Source organism: Eublepharis macularius, chromosome 6 (assembly GCF_028583425.1).
Source record: "Eublepharis macularius isolate TG4126 chromosome 6, MPM_Emac_v1.0, whole genome shotgun sequence".
Taxonomy (NCBI): Eukaryota; Metazoa; Chordata; class Lepidosauria; order Squamata; family Eublepharidae; genus Eublepharis; species Eublepharis macularius.
Window position 1 is genome coordinate 2162981 of NC_072795.1, and position 23433 is coordinate 2186413.

Consider the following 23433-nt stretch of genomic DNA (forward strand, 5'->3'; position numbering starts at 1 on the left):
AGCACTCACAAGCAAACCATTCAATGTGCACCACTGACCAGCATCTATGGCCGCTTCACCCACCACCACATTATGCCCTCCTAAGCAAGGCCCCCATCCCACCAGCAACGCCACCTCCAGCAGCACTCAGTCCCAGATGCGAGTCACACAGAAAACTCAGGAAGAGGAAGAAGAAGGTGGGCAAGAGCCCCGTCCCATGCTGGTGCTGGGACCCAGCAGCTGAGCACTTGTTCTGCCAGGCACACTAGAGGCTTCCTTCTACACGCCCCCCCCCCTCCACCACTGAACTGCTTCTGACACCCTCCAAAGCTGCTCAGAGGTTTCGCAGAGAAGCCAGGAAAAGCCAGTGAAACCCAGAGAATCTGGGGTCAGAAGGCTGCTGTCCTCCTGCTGCCTGGATCGCACAAGTCAGGACTTCTGGGCCAGAAGCCAGACGGCAAAAAAGCAGGACCCACATTCCACACTACACTTTTTGCGGGTGGAGGTGCAGTACCTCTGCTTTCTGGATAATACCCCTCTTCGTAAGTGCCGTGCCTCAAAGGTTCGGACGGGGGAGGCTTTTTCCTCTTCTTTTCTTCCCGGAGCTCCTTCTGCTGCAGAATCCGAGCAATATCCTACCAAAACGAAGGGGGCCAATCAGGAAGTTGTCACATTTCCCCAAGTCCTTTCCCAAGCCCAAAGAGCAACCTGCAATAGGGGCGGAACCTGCAACAGCTCCAAGGCGGTGGGTCGCTGCAACCCTCCCCCCTTCCCCCAAATAGTCTCCTGCAACCCTTTTGAGACAAGTTCCGGAAGGTGCTTTTCCGACCTATGCCACGGCCTGACTGCACAGAGCAAAGCAGCCCGCTACCTTTGGGGGGAATGCATGCCGAGTGCCACCGGGGCACCTGGCACAGGAGAAGCCTCCTCCCTGTCCGCCCGCAGCCTCACCTCATCGTCCTCTTCCTGCCGCCGCCTCTGCTCTGCTTCAATGACCAGCTTGACTTGAATTTCCTGAGCGATCTCGCAGTCCTGCAGCTCTCTGAGGGGCACAAGCGGGTAGGGGTGGAGAGGAGGAAAAGCTCAGAAAGGGGCCCCCAGGCAGCCCCCCCCCAGCAGACAGACAGGCATGGATACAGACAGAGGCCGGAGGACCCAGAGAGGGAAGCCGCCTCTCCCAGGCGGGAAAACTGCCTTCCGCCCTTTCTACCAAGAGCAGCCGCTGTGAGAGTCTGTTCCAAACAACTCGGTGGTCCAACCACAACTGGAGGTAAGCCTAATAAAACTAAAGAGTATAAATAATTTATAAATATATTTGAAAGCACAAAAGTGACTAGTTCTCTAATAAATATTTATAACTACTTAAAACCTTAATCTTATTAATGGAGGACAATAAGTACCATACAACACAATAGTACAAATTCATATCAGAGTCGGCCACCTATTAAGGTAACAGTCTCTTCTAGCATTACGGCGTGTATATTGTTGCTCTTTTTTCTTTCTCTTTCAGATAGTGCCGAAAAACGATGCTCAGATGAAGACCGAAGTTCGACAGGTTAAGTATTTCAACCAATCCAAAAATTCATGGTTCCTTTTCTCTGTGTACTTCTAGGTGGAGCTGCAAAGATGGAGGAAGGACCCAACGGATCCCCCCTGCCCAAGAAGTGGCGGGCTATATAATTGAACTTGTTTCACAACAAACACTTCATCAAGGGCCAAATGAATCAGTCCACCAAAGTAATTGAAAATTCACAATCCCTGTCCAGGAAAATTCAAATGCATTCTCTCTGTGCACCACAAGGAAAAGGCCGTACACAGATGCCGGTGGGGTACCAGAGTCCGACTATCCCCCAATGGGGCTGCCCTGAGGTCACCACTGCCTTCCTCTGGAGGGGGGTGGTTAGTCGAGTTTGCAGCCTCCAGCGGGGGGTGGGGGTGGGGAGCTGCACAGGGTGGTGTGGGGCTGGCTCCAGCTCCTGGGGGAGCTCCGCCTCACCCACCTCAATAAAAAGTTCCTTCTAGCCCTTCTCTCACCGCCTCCGCCTGCAGCAGCGCCATGGAGCCTCTGGAGGGCTGTGTTGGCTGACTCACTTTTTATCCCCGCAAGTGCGCCTGCGCAGTGATAAACCAGTGAGTCATCTTGAACACGCTTACTCAATTATGAAGTAAGATTATTTATACTCTTTAGTACTATTAGTCTTACCTCCAGTTGCGGTTGCACCACCGAGTTGTTTGGCTCTTAGCACTGGGGGTGCCCCTTGAATTTCTGCTCTGAGAGAGTCTGTTCCAGCAAAAACCATCGGGGGCCTCGTGGCACCTTAAAGACTAGCGGCATTTTCTTTCATTCCATCAAGAGATTTTGTGAATCACCGTTCCTAGTGTAACAACATCACTTCTGGCACAAACCTAACTTTTTTCTTTAAAGGTAAAGGTAATAGGGCTATACTATAACAGAACAGTTCAGGAAGATTCTTTATAAAGAGAAAGGGACTGTAGAATTAGTGTGAGCGGGACATATGCTCTATTTACTACATGTTGTCATTTCATTGTTTTCTACTGATGCAATACCATTTTCTTCACTGTATCCTCACTCTGTGTCATGCCTACGCACATTCAGATTTCAGTCATTCTAGTCCTGGTACATTTGCTCTTCACGTTGACTGCACCCTGCTTATTAGATGTCTCTTCATATGGACTAATACTAACTTACAATGAATTATCTTCTTTGAGTTTCAGTGGCAAAGACAGAGTATAAATACAGTAAATAGATAAATGAATTCTCTCATTTAACAAAACAATAGCTACTTTGTGTTAGTGCCGTAGTTAAAACAAGGAAGCATTAATCAATGAGTGCTTCAATGGAAAAAGTGTACAAGCAATTTATTGGGGCCTCCAATGCCCGAGTTAGGGCCTTACGGTGTCAGATTAGGTGGTTAGGGAGTCAGATGACAACCTGGGAGACCCAGGTTCAAACACCCACTCTGCTACATAAGCTGGCTGACCAGTCACACACATTTAGCCCAACCTACCTCACAGGTTTGTTGTTAAAGTAAAATGGCAGAGGGGAAAATGATGTTGTAAGGTGCGTTGGGGGGAAAAGCAGGGTACAGATGAAGTAAATAAATAAATACAGACCCCAGAGAGCATCCCTGACTGCTTGAATGCCTGTACTGTAAACACTAAATATTATGACCCTTCATAGTTGTCCAAAGGATTCATTGTCAAGTACAGCCCAGTACTATTGTTTAAATTTACTGAGCTTTGAATATTCAGTCCTTCTAACTGACTACAAACCAACCAGCTAACAAACAAGACTTTTCTCAGAGCCTCTCTAAACGAGACGAAGTACACGCAAAGGCTCAAGTGAAGAGAGGCGCAATGCTACCCCGGAAAAGTAGGAGTTTAAAAGACAGATCGGAGTCAATTTCCCTCTCTACAGAAAGGCAAAGAAGATCTCGGCTCGGGGGGGGGGGGTTGCTTATTTCCGCCCTGCCTCCCGGAAGCCTCTCTCAGTTTCACTTCCCCTTCTGGGAGCCCGGGAGGAAACAAACAAGCCCCTTGAGCAGCCATCTTCTTGGCTCTGTAGAGAGGGAAATGGACAAAGCCTTCCGATCTGTCTTTTTAGACGTCATCTTCCCGGCTAGCACTGTGCCTCTCTTCACTTGAGCCTCTGCGTGTACTTCAACTAGTGTAGAGAGACTTAGTCTGAAGACTTTTACCCTGTTCAGAATTACACAGCCAATTTGCATGCTGGTGTTTCCATCAATCCTGGCCCCTCTGCCAGCCCGTTTTCTTCCACCACACATCACCCCCCGCCCCCACCAGTCCTTCACTACTCCCCCTGCCCCCCAACCAGGGCCATTTCCACATGACTTACTGGCCTCCAGAGTGTTGCACAAAAGACGTGGCAGAGAGCGTCTTCTCGCACGAAATCGTGCCAGGAAGACGCTATCGTCCGGGAGTTTTGCGCAACAGCACGTCTTCCTGGCGTGATTTCATGTGAGAAGACACTATCTTCCATGTGTTTTGCGCAACGCTCCGGAGGCCAGTAAGCCGTGTGGAAACGGCCCAGGGGTGAGTATTGAAGACAGGGACCAACTCCTGTGTTGTGTTCCAGATGCTGCCCAGGAGCCGCTTGTCACTGACTTCCATGACATTCAGGTGCTGCCTTCCCTCGATCCAGACCACAGCTCCGCCCGTCTCAGCGCTGCCTTCTCTGGCTGCCAGGGGCTCTCCAAGGATGGAGCACCTGCTTCCTTTTACTGGGATGTCAGGCTTGTGCCGAGGGACTTCCACATGGAAGGCACGTGTCCCACTACGGAGCCCTCCCCAACCCCACTCAATACTTTCCAAATGGGGCAAATGTGAACAATAACAGGGCATCCAAAGAGGCCAACCCAGAGGCAAAAGAGTCTTTTTAAACGAACCAAGGAGTTCAGCATAGCAGAGCTTGTGCAAAAAGGGCTGTGCACAGCCAGCAATTGTGCGGCCACACCAAGAGAAAGGGCATCCACACTCACAAGTTTTTGTGGCGCTCCTGGATGCGGCCGCGTGCCTTGCGGTCCTCTTCCTCCTGCAGCTGCTTGGCCACTTGCAAGTCATACTGGACCAGGCGGTTGCGCTGGACGTTTGTTGCCAAGTGGTGCTCAACTGCAAAGGGAGACAAACTCAAGCCGTTAGGCGGTGGATCCTGGAGGACCCCAGAACACCTTCAACTGTCCCGCCGGGGAGACCTGCCCAGCCTGCTGCTCCTTCCGTAGGGAACTGGGGGGAAATCTCTACTCAGAACTTCAGAGAGCTTTCCAGATTTTGGAGAAGGGGCAGAGCACTATCAAAGTTCACACCATTCCCCAGTTGCCTTTCGGTCTTAATAAATAAATAAACATTTTGACATGGCGTTACCTGGACAGTGTTTGACAGCACAACAGAAGATGCAACACATACACAACGCAGCAGCCAAGCCACTGGCCATGCCCCGGGGCCAAAGGAAAGTCCAAAAAAGGACCCGGGAGGAAATCAGCAGTTCCTCTGCATTCAGCTCTCTCCCTCTTTTCGGGTGGAAACCTGCACATGTATCGCAAGCAGTGCTGCAGCGTGTTCATGCAGCAGGCGGAGGCCTCCTCTTCTCCCACCTCGCCTTACAGACAGGGCAGAATGAAGATTCTTACATTTAAGATTTTTAACACTGAGCAGTCCTTTGGCCTGCAGAGCTCTGCTTTGGAAGGAGGAGGGCAACGCCTGCTGCGACGCCAGAGAGTGGCAGGAGCAGCTTCTGAGGGCACACGCATGAGGGATCGGGGCCCTATGTGCCTCTCCTCATGACGGGCAGAACCAGAATTCTGCAAGGCGAGAGGCATTCGGGCAGGGAGGGCCACTTGCAGCAGGGGGCAGGATCCAGCGGCACTCGCTCGGAGGGACTTACTTTCCTGTTCCTGTAGGTTGTGTGCCAAGGTGTGATCCTCCAGGACGGCAAAGTCCCGACAAACTGCAGGGGCAAAGCAAAGAGAGGGCGGCCGAGTCAGGCGGAGGGAGCACAAGCCAGACAGACACCACTGAGGGAGTCGGGAGCGAGCGAGCGAGCGTTTCCAAGGGCCCTCCTCCCCCGCCAGCACCACGGCGGCAGAAACAGCGGGCATGCAGCACCCTTCCACATCCATGGATCCTCGCCACTCCCTCCCTACAGACCTCAAGCAGAACACACAACGCCCAGTGCGACTGTGTAACTTGATTGCGCAAGTGAGTTCCAATTTCCTATTGGTGTGTCCTGGGAAGAACATTCAGCTCTTCCAAATCAGCAAAAGGTAAAAACTGGCACTGGGGCCCAGTTCTGTGTGCCCTGTCATCTGACGCAAGGCAGCCAGCAGCAGGGCCTGTCCCACAGTGGCCCCTCGGCTGCCCTCCCCAACAACGTTCTTGAAATATAAATGACATCCCACTTTCTCCGTAATTGGAGGAAGTGATATATGATATGATACGATAAGCCTAATTGGGAACCAAAGAGGCATATCATATCGCTTGCCCTTCCTCTCCTTTATCACCACAACACTCACCCTGTGAAGTAGGTTAAGCTGAGAGGCAGTGATGGGCCCAAGGCACCTGGCAAATTTCCAGGGCAGAGTTAGGATTCGAATCCTGGTGCGATGCTCTAATCTTCACACCACACCAGCAGTGGTTTGTCTGGCGCCCGGCGTGTTAAGCTCAAGGTGCTGGGAGAAAATGTTTTTACTGGGCCAGGTGTCTAGTTAACAGTGCACATGTTACCATTCTGTGCCTTCCTTTTTTACTGCTGCTTTTAATTGCATTTTAAATTCTGCTTCTGCTGTTACTTTGTTTTCACCGAAGCTTTGAGTGTCAGGAGAGGCACTTTTTGAAATGGTTTGCCTCCAGGGAACGAGGCAAGGAGGGGAACCAAGGTTCAGGTCCCGACTCTGCCATGAAGCCTGAGCAGACCTCGGACCCATCACACACACTCTGAGCATGACTCAGCTTGTACGGCTGCCATAAGAACGAAACGAGGGGAGAACCAGAGCATGGGTGGGATGAAAAGGCACAGACAGGTGTGCGTGCGCAGCTGGAGCAATACATTTTGTGTTCAGCTCAAAAGCATTTGCAAGAATGGGCTCCTGGGGTCAGAGGAGAGGGGAAGTACCAGTGGGCCACAGCTCCTCCAATGGGTTACAAGGGCAAACTGGTCTTTGAACTTAATGGGAAAGATCCTGTGGCGGCAGTGAAGTGGAGGGCTTTAGCAGCCCTGCAGGGCCCACTGGGCTCAGCTCCTGCCAGTGGTGAAAACAGGGCCTGGTGCCCCTCCCCTGTGGGTGACTCATGCACCAAGGGCACGCCAACACCTGCCACTGCTGCTGGCTGGGCCCCGGCCAAACAGACCCAGTTGCTCCTGCTCCAAGTTACTGTTGGTGCGTTCTGAGAAAGAGAGGTTGCAAACCATCCTTCAGGCCAGAAGTTCTGCCTACCAAACCAGAAGCAATCTCAATGACAAAGCCACGGAGGGGAACGGGGAGCAGGAGGCCTCTGCGGTCGATCCCGGTGCCTTGGAAGCCAGGCGGCCCCCCCTGCCCTTTCAGCTGAGCCAGGCCCTCCGGGGACAGAGACAGAAGGCAGCCTTGTCTGTGCTCACTAAGCGCCAGAAGAAATTTCCTTCGGCTGCCCACCCTTGCTGTGTACTCTCCGCTCCGCTGGGTCTCTGCTGGGGGAGCTCTGGCCTGGTGCCCCTGAAGTCACCCAGAGGACAGCGCTGGATTCCTGCACCCAGGAAAAGGGTACCTGGGCATCGCCTGCCCGGATCCCAGGGCAGGCGCTCACTGGGTGGCCTGGAGAGCGGCGCTGAAGGATGAGCCCACGATCAGGCGGAGAGCATCCGAGGCACGCCTGCATCCCCTGCAGCAGCAGCAGCAGCAGCAGCAGGACGAGCGGGGCCCCTGCAGAGCCGTGGGAAGGCACGGGCATCTGCACACCGGGCTGCATGGGGAGGGGGCTTCAGGTACCTGTTGATTTTATTTTACTGAAATTATTTCTAGTCTGCCTTCCTTGGTAGGACTCCTGGTGGATTACATAGAGTAAGTCAATACAATCAAAAGGACGGGGCATCCAAAAGATAACGAAAAAGGATTTGACTGGTAGCCCGCCACATCCCCCGGCAGCCGATCCCACTACTGAACTACTTTTAATGTGAAGTTTTTCCTGACATCCAGCCGGTACCTCCCCTCCAGTGGTTTAAGCCCCCTTGTTTCGAGTCCTGTCCTCTGCTGCCAACAGGAACAGCTCCCTTCCCTCTGCCTTTTAAATACTTAAAGAGAGCAATCATGTCTCCCCCTCCTTTGCCTCCTCTTCTCCAAACTGAACATTCCCAGGTCCCGCCTCGCAGGGCTTGGTCTCCAGGCCCCGGAGCATTCTGGCTGCTCTCCTCTGCACCTGTTCTAATCTGTCCACATCCCTTCTGAAGTGAGGCCTCCAGATCTGCACACAGAACTCCAGGTGAGGGCTGACCAACACAATATACAGTGGGACAATGACATCCTGTGATTTGGAGCTTCTGCCTTTGTTGATACACCCCTAGATTGTGTTTGCCCTTTTTGCTGCTGCACCACACTGATGGCTCCTATTTAGCTTCCCATCCACCCATATCCCAAGATCTTGTTCACAGACAATGCTGCCCAGAAGTGTGTCTCTCATCCAGTATGCATGCTTTGCATTTTTATTACCCAGTTGGAGAACCTGGCACTTATCCATGTTAAATCGTATCATATTCAATTCCGCCCACATTTTCAGTGTGTTCCGATCTCACTGAATTCTAGCTCTGTCTTCAAGGGTGTTTGCTGCTCCTCCCAGTTTGGGGTCATCTACAGATTTAAGGAGTAATCCGTTCACACCTTCATCCAGGTCATTTATAAAAATACTGAAAAGCATTGGGCCCAGAACCGAGCCCTGCAGCACTCCACATGGCACTTCCCTCCAATCACCTCCTGCCAGACGTGATGCCAGCCAGTTCACTACCCATGTAACTCTCCTAGAGCCTAGTCCACAGCCCACCAGTTTACCCCTCAGAACACCATGAGGAACCTTGTCCAAAGCTTTACTGAAACCCAGTTGCGGGGATAGTTTTCGGTGGGTAGCCGTGCTGGTCTGCAGTAGAACAGCAGAATATGAGTCCAGTGGCACTTTAGAGACCAAAAAGATTTTCAGAGTGTAAGCTTTTTACAGTTCTCTTCTTAAGACACCCTGAAAATCTTGTTGGTTTCTAAGGTGCCCCTGGACTCACATCCTGCGATTGTGCGGGCAATAACAACACTGGCTTTGTTCACTGCTCTGAGTGGGCACTCAGAAGAGCAGGATGCAAATGCGTGATTATTATTATAACAGCAGCTCTCTTTCTTGCACAGCTGCGTATGTGAGTGCCGTCAAGCGGTCTCGTGGCGACCCAGGAAGGGGTTCTCAAGGCAGAAGTGGTTCGCCGTTGCCTTCCTCCGCAGAGCCACCCCAGCCTTCCTTGGGGCTGGTCCTGCTTAGCTTCTGAGGCCTGACGAGGCTGGACCACACCATGCCACCTTTCCACCCTTCTGCACAACTACAACCTGAAAAAATAAGCTAAAAAGACACAATGCTTGCCTGAGCCCTTCCAGAGAGAATTAGGGCTGGCTGCAAGATGGGAGCGGCTGCCCTTCAGCCCACTCAACAAAGTACAGAACCACGACTTCGTGCACACTGCAGCTTCAGCGGAAGGGCTATTTTGAGACAGGGGCCCAGAGGAAAGAACAGCTTGAACAAATGGTGGCGGTGCTCCGAACAGGAAATGCAAATGAGTCAGCCCACATTTTTTGGCACGCTCCGGCTGCTTCCGCCGCTGCTTTCCACAGACATATGTCTGAAGACCTGCCGCCGCCTCCGGAGATGCCTGCCGCTAGGAGAGATGATGGAGGCGTCTTCTTCACTGGCAAAGCAGCCCGACTTCCTCTGCAGGCTCTCAAATCTCAAACGCTGCCTCTGGGCAGCAGATACGGGCTCAGCATCAGATGCGATCGTGGGGATCCTTACGCCACAGGCCTCTTCAGAAGGAAAAAGGGGCACTTAGGCCTTGCGGAGAAGGGCATCCTTCTTGAGGCACGAGACGGCACACTGTCCCTTCCCCTGCGCAAACCAAACATCACGGCACTGGCTGCCTCTGGCACAGCCTGGCGCCTGCTCGTCCCTAGAGAACGCAGCCACCTCGTCTCCCTAAAATGCACTCAAGGAAGTTCTAGTTCCCTTTGCCGCACTGAGATTCACTCTTGTGGGCTAGAAAGCAGAAGTCCCTTCCTCCACTGAAACGCACTCTGTCTGAGTGTGTTTGTTAAACCGCAACTGTAAGAAAGATGAACTGTACAAGTGACCAGGAGACCTGCAGGGGGCGTCTCATTTCTCTCCCCCTCACCACTTTCTCCTTCCCTTTCCTGAAAGCCCCCCCTAGCCTCCCCACTTGCCCTGCTTCCTTTTCTCCTTCCTACCCCCAAACCAACCAAGATTTTATCTGCCCTCCATCTTCAACTCTATTTGTGATTTATTTACTTCATTTATATCCCATCTCTCTCCCCAACGAGGGCCCATTCTCCTCTCCTCATTTTATCCTCACAACCACCCTGTGAGGTGGGTTAGGTTGAGAATGTGTGACTGGCCCAACGTCACCCAGTGAGCTTTTGTGGCAGACTGGGGATAAGAACCTTTGTCTCCCAGATCTTAGTCTAAAACTCTAACCACTACACACATCACTGTCTTTCACAAAGTGGCTGCTGTTGAACAGTAGCAAGCAGCTGGGCCTGGGTGATGCTTGTGGTATCCTCGCCCAGCGGCTGCTGGTGGACGCAGCCCAGACAAGTCCTCCCGCAAAGGCCAAAGCAGCCCTGGAAAGGGCCCTACCCTTCCCTCGACCTTTACGGACAGAAAAAAAAGCTTTGAATTCTTGCCATACTGTTTGGGTTGCCCAGCAATGACCACTGAGCACATCCATTTCCTACAGCTACAGGCACTCCTAAGTTTGGGGAAGGTTGCCCCTACGCCTTTTTTGAAAGATACCAGCTTTGTCTGCTTTTCTCTGGTTTGTAAGAAGATTTTTCATGTATGTTTATGGCTGTAATCTCTGGCTTTAAGTATCCACAGATTTGGCCACATGATGAATTTGATATTCTGATAAAAATACATGATGTATTTCTGGTTATTTCATTTATGTTTTTATTTTATGTTATTTATAGTCCGCCCAAGACGTACTACATAGGGTAAGTTCATGCGACCAACAGCTGGGTCATCCCCAAAAGCAATGCAATAGGGTTCAGACTGCAGAAGTTTGAAACCACTGGCAGCTTTGAGACCAAGAACATCTTCAGAGTTTTAAGTTTTTGAAAGTCAAAGCTCCCTTCTTCTTCCCTTCAGGTATCTGAAGAAAGCAGGTTTGACTCGCAAAAGCTTCCACCCTGAAAATCTTGCTGGTCTCTAAGGAGCCACTGCGCTCCAGTCCTGCTGTTCTACTACAGCTCAACATGGCTACCTTCCAGAAATTTGACAAAAAGAATTATAGAACTCAAATACAAGAATACGGGGATGAAACGCTGCTGAAACAAAACATAACTCTGACATGACACATGAAACAATACACTACCCGGTAGGATCATATCTACATCCGCAGACAGTACCCAGTAGTATAGTCTACAGTCCCTGTCCCCTTTCCCAAAGCATCGCTCTGAAAAATTTCCTTACAGCACAGCCCTACTGCCAGAGTAAAAAAGCCCTCCTGTATAATTCACTGGTGCATAGTTTGTAGAAAGTCAAAGAAGTGGGAGCTTCCCTGACCTCTTCAGGAAGCCCATTCCATAAGGCAGGGGCCACAAGGAAGAAAGCAAATATATGGGGAGTTGTTTTAGGCCAATTGCAGGGTGGCTTCTGCAGAAGACGCTGTTCAAAGGAGCAAAGCTGCCATTGCGGAGCATGGGGGGAGAGGCGGTTAAGAAACAATCCTCTCTTGAAAACTATCGTCAGTTCAAAAGTTTCCAAAATGAGCACCATACATGAACGACCGAGGGAAAGGTATTAATTTAGCAACGAAATCCATCTGTCTTGAATCACGAACAAGTCGCTTGTCGTGAATATTAATTGTTGTCTTATGTATGGATTTATTCCAAAGGTTACAATCCACTTTTGAAACAGAAAGCTCTCAAAGAGAAATATCCAGAAGCCATAAAAACACTGAGATCAGCCTGGAGACAGTTCAGATTAGATCATGTCCATACTAGACTGCTGCAGTCTTACACACTGGACACCGCCCACCCCTTGAAGACTATTTAGAAATATCAGCTACAGAACCACATGGCTACATGGGACTGACTAACCAGCTCATACTTCCTGGTGTTAGAGAACTTTTCAGCCTTTTGTTCTAGCCACAAGGCAAAGTCTCAGTTTTAAAGCTTTGCATAAACTGGACCATCCCTTCATTAAACTGCCCCTTCGGCATGGTCAGCCCCCAAGACCCTGCTCCAGGGTTCCCGCACTCTGGAACAAGGTTGTTTCTATGGTGGCACCCCAGCTATGGAACACCCTCTTCTAAAGCACGTGCTAGGAGCAATACTAGTGTTGCTTGGGTGCTAAGTTAAAACTGTGCGATTCTGGCGTGCATCTCGGGTTTGAACCTTGTTGCTATTTCTTATCTGAACATTCATAGTTCTGGAATGTTGTTCCAATTCTTTTTGTGAATGGTTTTGATTCGCTGTAAACCACCTTGCACATTTCATCACAGGAAGGGCAGGATATAAGTGTCACAAAGTTCTAAACAAATAAAAGCAATATATTAAAAGGTACAGCGTTTATTAAATCTTTCAATAATGCAGCAGCAGACATAAGACACAGCCCAGATTGTCCTAAGGTAATTAAAAGATCAAATGCTGGCCAAAACAGAAAGCTTTTAACTGCTTGCTTGAATGGAAAAGGCTCCCAGAACTGGTGGATATCCAACAGCAAGGAGTTCTATAAGTACAGGACCACTATTAATGACTGAGGATAAACCACATTTCTAATGGCAAGATCCAGAGGAGTTAGCCGTGTTAGTCTGCAGTAGCAAAATAGCAGAGAGTCCAGTAGCACCTTTAAGACTAACCAACTTTATTGTAGCAGAAGCTTTTGAGAGCCACAGCTCTCTTCATCAGATGCATCTGACGAAGAGAACTGTGGCTCTCAAAAGCTTATGCTACAATAAAGTTGATTAGTCTTAAAGGTGCTACTGGACTCTCTGCTATTTTGCTAATAGCAAGATGCTTCGCTACTCATTCAGTAGCTAAGTATACATACCGGGGGGGCGGAGGGGCTCTCACAGGCTTCCTGAGCCCAGGACCAGCACGTAAAACATCTTAAAATTAAGTCTGGAAACGGTGGACTAAATTATTCTAACACTGAAGACCAAATGAAAGTGTATTTAATTTCCTCTTGTAATAGGGGCCCGACGCAGGCCGATTTTCTCAAAGACTTTCAAGGCCCTGGGCCCCCAGGAAACCACACACTTGACAATCCACAGTGCAAGCCATGTTTCGATAGAGTATTTATAGACTTCATTTTACTTCCTTTCTGCTGCGGCTAATGGCCATTATCTGCGGCTCTTGTTGTCCCTTCTGGGGCCGGAGGCTCCTTCCTGGACAGCCACGTGGGTTTTCAAACTCTGAATGTAGGAATTTTTTGGGATGCTTCATTCATATCCAAACACACAAAAATCCTGCAACATTTCTGGAAGCAGGCAGGCATCTGACTACTTGTGAGCTGGGGGTCATACTTGCTTCCAGAGCTCCCCTCTTGCTGCACTTAAGAGGCAGGGTGGTGTGGTGGTTACAGTATCTAGAGATTCAGGTTTGATGGAAGATGATGGAAGGTTTTTTGCCTTCCTCTGGGCATAGTGGGAGTCACTAGGGAGTGAGGCAGGAGGTAGCTGTGAATTTCCTGCAATGTGCAGGGGTTGGACTAGATGCCCTTTGGGGTACCTTCCAGCTCTATGTTCCTATGAATCTCTGATTTGCTGATCTTGGGCCAGTCACATCCTCTTAGTCCAACATGCCTCAAAGGGCTGTTGTAAGGATAAAGTGGAAAAGAGAAAAACGAAGTGAACCACTTTAAGACCCATTAAGAAGAAAAGTACTTAAAGTAGGCTGTAAATATCAATGTAAATTGATTACACTATTAAAGTTCTATTGCCACAGATCAGTCACCAAAATGAGAACAGGGGGAAGAAAAGAAGAAAGCAAGAAGGGTTCATGAACCTTTTAGCAGAGGAAACGAAAGGCCGGCGATTGCCAGCCACTGCCTGAGACGACGCGGACCTTGGGTCCCATCCTGAAAGGCACTTCAGAGCGAGGCTATTTACTGCAGATAAAAGAAGCAGCATGTCTTTACATGGGCATCTCACTGCTTATCTTCAAAGGCTCCTCTCCAGAGCAGAAGTTTTCCTTTGTCTATTTTTAGTGTGTGTGTTTGTGTGTGTGAGAGAGAGAGTGAACAGCTCTTGCTTTTGAGATTATACAACGGAGTACAGTTTCGCTGTCTATTGCTGTAAGTACGATCCTACTGAGCAATGTCCACACCACATAATGTGTAACATTCATGCTTACACTGCATTCAGATTTCTGCAACCCAAATCCCATTGCGTTGATAACTGGATGCCCCATCTTGTTGATTGCATTGAGTTACTCCATGTAATCTGCCCTGAGTCTCAGTGAGAAAGATCAAAAAGAGTCCAGTAGCACCTTTAAGACTAACCAACTTTATTGTAGCATAAGCTTTCGAGAATCACAGTTCTCTTCGTCAGATGCATGGAGGGCAAGAAGAAACTGGTCAGATATAGAGGAGGAGAGGCGGACTATAAATAGCAGATATAAATAAAAGAAAAAGAAATAAACTCCTGTGGTCAAATTAGAGACAGCCTCCTCCGGTGAAGCGAGGTGCTAAAATTTCAGCCGAGTGCCCCTCTTAAGCGAAACATGCCGAGCTGCCTTGCGGTTGGGGAGAGGGGGCAGCTGCTCTCGGTCCCTGCTGTCTCTCTCCTAAAGGACTCAGGGCAGAGGTCTTGGCTTTCCCAGCCAGGAGAACAGAACAGAGTTCAATTCGAGGGGGCTTTTGCGCACAAAACATGCTACGCCACTGACTGCTAGGCCTCTATGGGGGTTTTGATCCTCCCATGTGCCACAAGTATAAACCCTCTTGCTTGCTCTCAAATAGCTCTCCATCACGCATTTGCAAAATGTTGGCAATTCAACCTGGGGCCATGTTCAGGTTCAAGAACGCTCTCAGCCGTCCCACCGGGATGGCCAAGGCAAGGAAGAATTTCAGCAGAGCCCCCCCAAATAAAGGAGAGGTTGACTGAACGAGAAACCCCCGCAAGGAAGCTCCCAATGCCTGCACAAAGGGCGGCCTGCCCCTCCTCTCAGCGGCAAATGAACAGGCCAGCTCTAGATGGAAGGAAGCCGCCAAGGGCCGCCTGGCCTCCCTGCCCCACTGAGGATGACTCAGGCAACCTTTGCCCCACACAAGCAAGGAGGGAGGGAGGGAGGGAGGGAGCCGGCTGCAGCAGCTGCCAGAGGGTTGCCCCGGTGATGGACGTCACACCACACCGTTTTGCTTCTTGTCCCTTTGTTTGGCAACAGGCTCAACCTCAGCCGAGAGCACAGGCCGGCGGGGGGCCGGGCCTCACTGCCTGCAAGTTTGCACAGCTTCAAGGCAGCGGCTCGCTTTAAAGCCACAAAAACGCTTTCCCGTTTTGCAAAGGGAGTGCACGCTGCTTGAGAAGCCAGAAGAGCAGGAGGTGCTTCTCTACATTCCCACAAGATAGTGTTCGGTGGGTAGCCGTGCTGGTCTGCAGTAGGACAGCAGGACTGGAGTCCAGCGGCACCTTGGAGGCCAACAAGGTTTTCAGGGTGGAAGCTTCCAAGAATCAGGGCTCTCGAAAATCAGATCTGACTCTCGTAAGCGTCTACCCTGAAAATCTTGTTGGTCTCCAAGGTGCCACTGGACTCTAATCCTACATTCCTACAGGCACAAAAGGAAATGGATTGCAAGGGGGGGATCTCCTAGCTTGATTCAGAGTTAAGAATTCACGCAAAGCTTCCCCCAAGAAGTTCTCCCAATTTTAGCAAAACCTTTGGCCTTCCTTCAAAAATTCAGTAACAACTCTTTGCCAAGATTGATCAGTTGTTGGCAGTAACTGCTTCTACACAATTTTCAAGTGCCCGGTTGTGCCTGCCCCGGAAGGAGCCGTGGGCGTGGCTGCTGCAGGCCACATCTTCCGGAGTCCCAATGCTGTGGACTTTGGGGAGGTGGCTCTGCTTTGGGGCGGGGCATTCTTAGAGCTTGTTTGTAGTCCCTATTCGTTCTCTTATTCCTCTACTCTCCAGAAACTCCAGGGGCATTCACATGATTTGAAACAGTATGGTGTAGGCTACTAGATCTTTCCTCATATGTGTTACGTGCTGTCAAGTTGCTTCCAACTTATGGTGACCCTACGAATAAATTCTCTCCCAAACGTCCTATCATTAACAGTCTTGCTCACATTTTTTATTACAGGCTGAGAATGGAGTGAATTCCCCCCCCCCCATCAAAAGATCCCCAGAATAAAAATATGACAGCTGTTTTTTAACCTGGTTCTCTCCGCCCCGCAAACAACAACAAAAGAACTTGAGTCAATTGACTAAGTACAAAGTCAAATAAGAGCAGGGTGGCGGGGAATGAAAGAGAAAGGGAAGGCAGTCCCAAAAGGTTGGGGCAATTATTAGTTTTGGAGGGCACTTGGGAAGGAGGCAACAGGAGTTTTCAGCTGAAGGGTATCTTGGACTGAACAACCCATGGGTATCCTCTAGGTGAAGAGCATGGGGCAGGTGTCTCCCTCCAAATATAGGAAGTCTGAATGGCTACTGGTTTTTTTTTTCCCAAGACCCTTAATCATAATGTGTTTCTGCAGTATTTTGGATGCAGTGCCGTGAGCTTGGTGTGCTTTTCACTGTAACTGACCAGACCCTTTGGACAACAGTGAAATAAAATCTTAAATAGACCAGCATGTCAAGAGCACAGTAGTTAGGTAGTTTGGCTGCAAATCAGCTCTCTTCTGGTTCAACTCTCACTCCTGCCCTGAGTTCAGCAGGTGGCCTTGGGTCAGCCACTCCTCTCAGCCCAGCTCCCCAGCTGCATTGCGGGGATAATAATAACACTAAATTGTTCACCGCTCTGGGTGGGGCACTAATCTGTCTAGAAGAGTGGTATGTAAGTGCCGTTATTTATTATTACGTGGGGTTGAGGGGTGATCAAGCTCTCCCAGAGCAGTCAACCTGGAGGTTTGGCCCTCGAACTCCACTGGGGCGCGTTAAAGCCAGGGCTAAGCAGGTGGGACAAGCAGTCACTTTGGGCTGTAGAATTTTCAGAAGCATCAAAGCAGCGGCCGGTGAGCCAAAATGGATCTCTTGCCCAAATGCAGAGGCTGGGCTTAATCACTCCCCAGTATCCATTCCGGAAGCTGTCGGGGAACAGCAACAAGATGGGCTATTTCTGGGGGCATTTTGCCAATTCAATATTGCTATAGAGCCCAGTGGCAGGGCACCATCTTAGCATCAGGAGATTCCAGAATCCATCCTTGGCATCTTTAGTGAAAAGGGCTTGCAGCACTCCCGCCGGAGGGGACACGACATGCTAGCTTGGTATATAAAGCCACTTCCCCTGTTCACACACACACTTCAAATCCAAGATGGCTTTCTGCTAAGCCGCAAGTTCTCCTAACATGGAAAGGCCCCCTTAGTTCTCTCCCCTGCCCCAGATTCCAGCTTAAAAAGCAGACTCCCCGCCCCTTTCCCTCCAGCTCAGCAGCAGCCTGAGAAGATGACTTCAGGCAAGACCCTCCTCACAGGGAAGTCCTGGCCCTTTTGTTGAGGAGCGGGCAGTTGTAAGATTAAAACCAGGGAGCAGCCAGAGCTTTGCAGAAGCCTCCAGGGTCTGTGCAGCCCCCCCTTCACAGGACACAACAAGGGGCTATTCAGATAGACAATAGCGCCGACCCTCCCGCCTTCCAAGAAAGAAAAGCCTTGCGGCACCCTTTGTGAGGGTAGGGCAAAGCCCGACTGAGGACGACACAGAATGCAACCCACAGCTTTTTCACAGCCCCGTGAAACGTGAGCAATAGGGGTTTTTAAAAGCTCGCTGTTTATAATAAGGATCTGCGAAAGAAACAAGAGTCGCTGATATTAAGAAAAGAGAAGCACGTCTTCCCTGAATGCCAGCGGGAGGCCTTCACTCCAACGGAGTCAGACCAGACTAGTCTGCCAAAGGGGGTATTGTCTACTCTGACTGGCAGCATCTCTCCTGGCTCTCAGGTGGAGGCCTTTTACATCGACTGCTGGCTGAGCCTTTCAACTGGAGATGCCGGGCACTGAACCCGGGAGCTTTGGAATGCAAAGGTGCTCTCCCACCAGGCCGCACTCTTCCAAGCCTGCCCCCCCGTTGCTGGAATTGCTATCAACCCACTTTGTGGCAGTGATGATACCCGTAGGCATGCCCAGTGGCATGTCCTCATCGCTGCTGAAGGGGCCGAGCCAACTGGCCCCTCCAGCCACAGCAACACCGCTGGACTCAGCTCATGCCTGCAGATTTGCTGTGCTCTCCTGCTACATGAAAGCACCAATCCATCTCAACGAGTCTCCCAAAACTTACGCCTTGCAGGCGCTCAGGTAGGGTGAGGTCCCTGTAGGCAGCATTACACCATCCTCCCAAGGCAGGGCTTTCATAACCCCAAGGAAAGCTGCCTCCTCCTCGCCTGGCACAGGGCAGATACGTGCAGAAAGTCTGGAGGAAACTTCTCCACTAGGACCGTCAGCCGTCGGCACCTGATGATCCTACAAAGCTAAACAGACCCCTTTCCATTCAAGTATAGATTGTCTCTCCTTGCATTACAAATAGTACATGCTGTATTCATAAATGCCGTGGATGGACTGACAGGCTGGAAAAGGAAGAGTGTTGTGTTAGAAATGCATACAGCGCCTCTTACCCAATAGACGGGACTGAAAAGAGGCCGGCGTACAACAGAGCTAGGGCTTAGTTTCATCCACAGAAACCAACCCCGGTGTTTTTTAGCAGCCTTCGGCTCGGAAAAGCTTCTCCGAGTTTTGGCCTTCAAAGTGCTGCAGGACTCTCTCACGTTATGCTGCCTTCGAATCTCCAAAATATTTATTTCATGCACCTTCTCTCAGTAAAGTTCACCACAATTCCGACACGCAGGTCAATGTGAATCTCCTGGTGTTGCAGATTTGGGGCTAAGGTTGTGACCTCTTGCTTGGGGCCCTCTAGAGAAATTGTGCATGAGGAGAGATGAGCCACTATCTCACGCAGCGGTTAAAGAGTCCAACGAGGACAGCCAGGTTTCAATTCCCATTCAAACATGAAGCTGGGCTAACAAAGCCCAGTCACTCTCGCTTTCAGCCGAACTTGCCTCACAGGGTGCTTTGAATTCCTTGGAGAAAGAGTGGGATTAAAAAGAGACAGATGCCTGTAGGAAAGACAGAGCTCTCGCACTCCCGCAGGATACTAACAATGCAATTCTAAGTAGAGTTACACCCTAAACAGCCCACTGACTTCAATAGACTTAGAAGAGTGGACTGCCCTGGAAAATGTCCTTGGAGCAATTTCTTATATTATGGGAAGAGATCACCTTCCCCTTGAGATTCTGCTGTCCTGCTCAACTAAGCACCTCCCTTTTCAGAAATAGAAAAGAGTCCAGTAGCACTTTTACGACTAACCAACTTTATTGTCGCATAAGCTTTCAAGAATCACGGCTCTCTTCGTCAGATGCATCATAAGCTTTCGAGAATCACAGCTCTCTTCGTCAGATGCATCATAAGCTTTCGAGAATCACAGCTCTCTTCGTCAGATCCATCATAAGCTTCCGAGAACCACAGCTCTCTTCATCAGATGCATCTGACGATGCATTTGATGAAGAGAGCTGTGGCTCTCGAAAGATTATGTGACAATAAAGTTGGTTAGTCTTAAAGGTACTACTGGACTCTACTATTTTGCTACTACAGACTAACACGGCTAACTCCTTTGGATCCCTTTCGAGAGGCACTCAAGTCCCCCTTCAGCCGTTCTCCACACAGCACCAGAATATGATCCATCCTGCTTCCTCTAACAACTCTGTCATTTGTGAAAGCAGACCTGGTTGCCTATCAAGGGTGCCAAAACCAAATCTGAAGGTCAGATGGGAGAAGGATTACAATGTCTCAAGACAGATGTTGGGGGTTGCCCCCTTGGGCAGCTGCCCTGGCCCAGCGCCCTAGCAGAGCCCACCGAGGGCCCCCAGCCCACCGCGTCTGTGGCACAGCTGCTGCTGCTGCTGCCGCCACCACCTCTTCAAAGGGCAGGGCTGGGCTCTGGTGCGGGAGTCAGAAACAACTGGCTGCGGTTGCCAGCATCCTTGCCCACCCTCACCCACTGCCAGCTGGGCAGCAGCGGCCTGCCTACCTAGTGTGCTTGGGAGAAGGAGAGGAAAGAGCCAGGAGTGTGTGCAGAAGAGGGCCCCAAAAGATGGTGCCAAAGGCCCCGAGCTGACCCAGTTTCAAAGGCTTCCTGTTCCACCTCAACTCTGGCCTGTCTGGACTTGAAATACAAAAATAATACAACAACAAAGTCTGCTCAAGAAAAGGATGAGACTGGGAGTGCCAAAAGTCAGAGAGAAACTACCTGCGTTCACACAAGGTTGGCACAAAAACAGCCTGGCCAACTGGAGAGGAAGCTACCACCCATCTGGTTCTCCTCGGATCCCACCGTAATGCCCAGGGGGTTATCGACTGCAAGGCCTGGAGATCCCTCCCACAGTGCCGGCGCTCGCAAGAGTTGAGGCAGCCCATCCGAAGCAAACCTGAAAGCGGCCAAAGCGGTTACCAAACAACACAAGAAACCCGATTCCGAGAAAAGCAAAACAACCGGATTCGGGGAGCAAGAGCCGCCCCTGCATCGGAAGGCTGGACCGTGTTTTTCTGGAATGGTCTGCTCGCGCTCCTCCTTCCACGCATCACAAACTTAGACAGCTGCGCCTTTGCATCCTTCCTCTGCTCTCCTCCTTAACCTCCTTCTGTGAACATTTTGCAAAGAGCATGTTTTCAAAAGAAAGTTAAATCAGGCTCCGCGTCCCCCTGGGAAGGCCCCCGGGGGCCAGGCGCGGCCGGCCTTCCATTCTACCACCAGCAAGAGCCGGGAAGAAAGGAGCCGAGCGGCCCGTCCCTCCCAGCGCGCTTCCACGGGGCAGTTCCGGGCCCGGCCGCAGGCTCTGGGCCGCTTCGCAGATGACAGTTCTTTTGAAAGCGCAGCAACGGTCTGGCCAAGCGGGTCGGGGGCTGCGGCGCCAGTCCCGGCCTCGGAGCCCAGAGCGGCCCCGCGGGGGCCCGAGGCGCCCCTCCCCGGCCCCGCGGCGGGCGAACGCGCCAGATTCGGGTCCAGCAGCCCCGCCAGGCCAGCCCGCTTTCCAGGGGGCGGCACTGAGCAGCGGGAGCGCGCAGGCTTCTCTCCGGCTAGCACCAAACACCCCCGGCAGCGCGGCCATCCCTCGGCCCAGGAACACGCAGCGAGCCGCCCCCGGCGGACCCAGGGCCACGTTCACACGTGCCTCTGGCCGCTGACGCGTGCCGGGCAGAGAGGCGGCTCTCCCCGCCCCGCGGGCTCCCGGCTGCGCCCTGCGCGCTCCGCGGGGGCTTCGGCCGCGGGCGAACAAAGGCGCCGCTCGCCCACCAGCTGCAGCCGGCCGCCCTGCCCACGACGGCGCCCCGAGCCGAGCCGAGCCGAGCCGCGGAGGGCAGGGCAGGGCAGGGCGAGGGGGCCAGCCGGGAGGCCTCCCCCCGCCGAAGGCGCGCCTCTCCCGGGCTGCGGCCGCCCCGCCCGCCCGCGCGGTGCCAGCCGGAGACGGGCGCGCCGGTGTGGCTCCCGGGCGGGCCGCCTGGCCCCGTGGCCCGCCCCCCCCCTCGCCGCCTTACCCTCCTTGACGCCGGGCAGCTTGGACTGGTCGATGCCGATCTCGGCCATGGCGCCGCCGGAGCTCCGCGCGCCCCAGCCTGGAGCAGGAGCCGCCCGGCGGCCGGAGCGCAGCAGCCCTCGGGGGCTCCTCGCGAGCAAGCCTCGGGCCGGCGGCGGGCTCGGGCGGCGGCGCGCGTCTGCGGGCGGGCGGCTGGCGACTCCCTCCGCTCCGCTCCGCTCCGCCCCGCCCCCTCCCCGGGCAGGGGGGCGCGGCCCTCCGGCTGCCTGTCCTCGCCCGCCCCCTCCACTCCCCGCAAAGGTGAGCGCGGGGGGGGGGAGGGGGCTGGAGCGGCATTCTGGGACTTGTAGTTCGGGCGCCTCCTCCTGGGCTGCCTCCTTGCTCCCGAGTAGGTCCCCCGAGCGCAGGGGCTTGGCTCGGAGGGCGGCCCCCAAGTCACGATCCCGAACGGTAGCGAGGAAATGGGGTGGGGTCTGTGATTAGAGACTCGTTTTCACTAAACGGGCCGACTAGACAGGAGGGGAGTCCTGCCTGTTCAATGGACGGGTGAGATGCAGAAATAAACCACGTAGAGCTGGAAGGGACTCCAAGGGTCATCTAGTCCAACCCCTCCCCCCACCCCACCCCCAGTGCAGGAAATCCTGCCCCTTTGACCCCAGAGGTTCTCCGGTCGGAGCGCTTCGTGGCATGAAGTGAAATTCCTCCACCTGAACAGAGCCAAGCGGTAGTAAAAGGACCCGCTTGACAGTTAGCAACCCGAACTTTGCAGGGGTGCCAAAGGCCGGTCTGCGGAGGAAGAGGCAGTGCTCCCTTCCGGCATTGCTAATCAGGATCCAGCTCAACAGACAACCTGTTTGTAAATACAGGAAATTCTCCGAATTGCTTTTGACATTTGCTTGCCCTTGGAAGCCTTCTGACTGTTGCAAACTCGCTTCATTTTCCCAAGCAGAGCCCACGCCAGAGTGAGAGCAACTTGTAGCAGCAGGACGCTGTGAATGACAGGGGCATTATCCCGCCAGAAGAGTCCCCACCGAAGAGGATTCTGCTGAGCAGCTTTTTTTCTGCTCAGCATTTGGACTTGCCCCCATGAAGCTTTGAGAGCTTGCAGAGTGGTATAGAACCCAGAACAGCTACACGGTTTCCCTCCTGCGCCAACCCACCCCCCCCCACACACACAAGTACAAACTGACTGTGCATTTGGTTCAGATTCTGGCCTCTGGCGCTGGGGGCAATTGCTAATGAACCAACAGTCTGCGTGTGATTGATGGCTCCCTTGGCCAGCTGGACTGGGACCTTCCGGAGGGCGGGGGTTGGTGGTCTTTGTCTTTGTCATGTTGAGCCTTGGGGTCATTCGGAAAGCTTAGGAGGTTGTGGAGGGCCCCTGCTGGTCCCCCGGCTCCAGGGAAGGGCCAAGGCTCCATCAGACTAAAACAATATGCTTGCCAGTGGAGAAGTGGGAATTGCTCTGGGGAGCTATTTGCTAGCAAGGAGGGCTGTGGAATGAGCCGTTCCTGCCTCCCACTGATTTAAGCCTGTACAATCCGGGACGACCTGCCAGCCAGGCACTGCCATAGAATCGTAGAGTTGGAAGGGCCCCCAGGCTCTTCTATCGATTGCCCTGTACGTGCCATGCATACCCACCCCTTTGCTGGCAGCACAACCAGGAGGGTTCTGGTGCTCCTTGTGGGTTGGTGTGGCGGAGGCCACAAGTGGAGCTGGCCGTTTGTGGCAGCTGCTCCCAGCGGTCCAGGGAGCGGATGCCGTTTGCACACACCTGTCTTCCCTTTCCTGAAATGCACGGGGGGCGAGCCCAGTGGCTCCGTTCTTGTGTTTGCAGAAGAAACTTTTCAAAGCTAAACAGTTTAAAACACGCTCTAAAAGTCATCAGGACCAAGACTAACAACCCCCTAGAGAAGATGCCCCCTCCTCACGGCTGCCTCGTC

The 23433-nt window shown here is 52.2% G+C and overlaps 1 protein-coding gene across 2 annotated transcripts in view; it reads right to left on the bottom strand.

The window, feature by feature from the left end:
- Positions 1–21682, bottom strand: part of CCDC50 (coiled-coil domain containing 50) — a 40812-nt gene extending 19130 nt beyond the window's left edge. For both annotated transcript variants that reach the window (XM_054982363.1, XM_054982362.1), the window contains exons 1-5: positions 21492–21682; positions 5402–5464; positions 4500–4629; positions 931–1021; positions 494–614 (exon numbers count right to left, since the gene is read on the bottom strand). In XM_054982363.1, coding sequence (XP_054838338.1) covers positions 494–614; positions 931–1021; positions 4500–4629; positions 5402–5464; positions 21492–21540 — 454 coding nt within the window. In that variant the 5' untranslated portion in view covers positions 21541–21682. The remainder of the gene's footprint in view (positions 1–493; positions 615–930; positions 1022–4499; positions 4630–5401; positions 5465–21491) is intronic.
- Positions 21683–23433: the final 1751 nt, after the last annotated feature.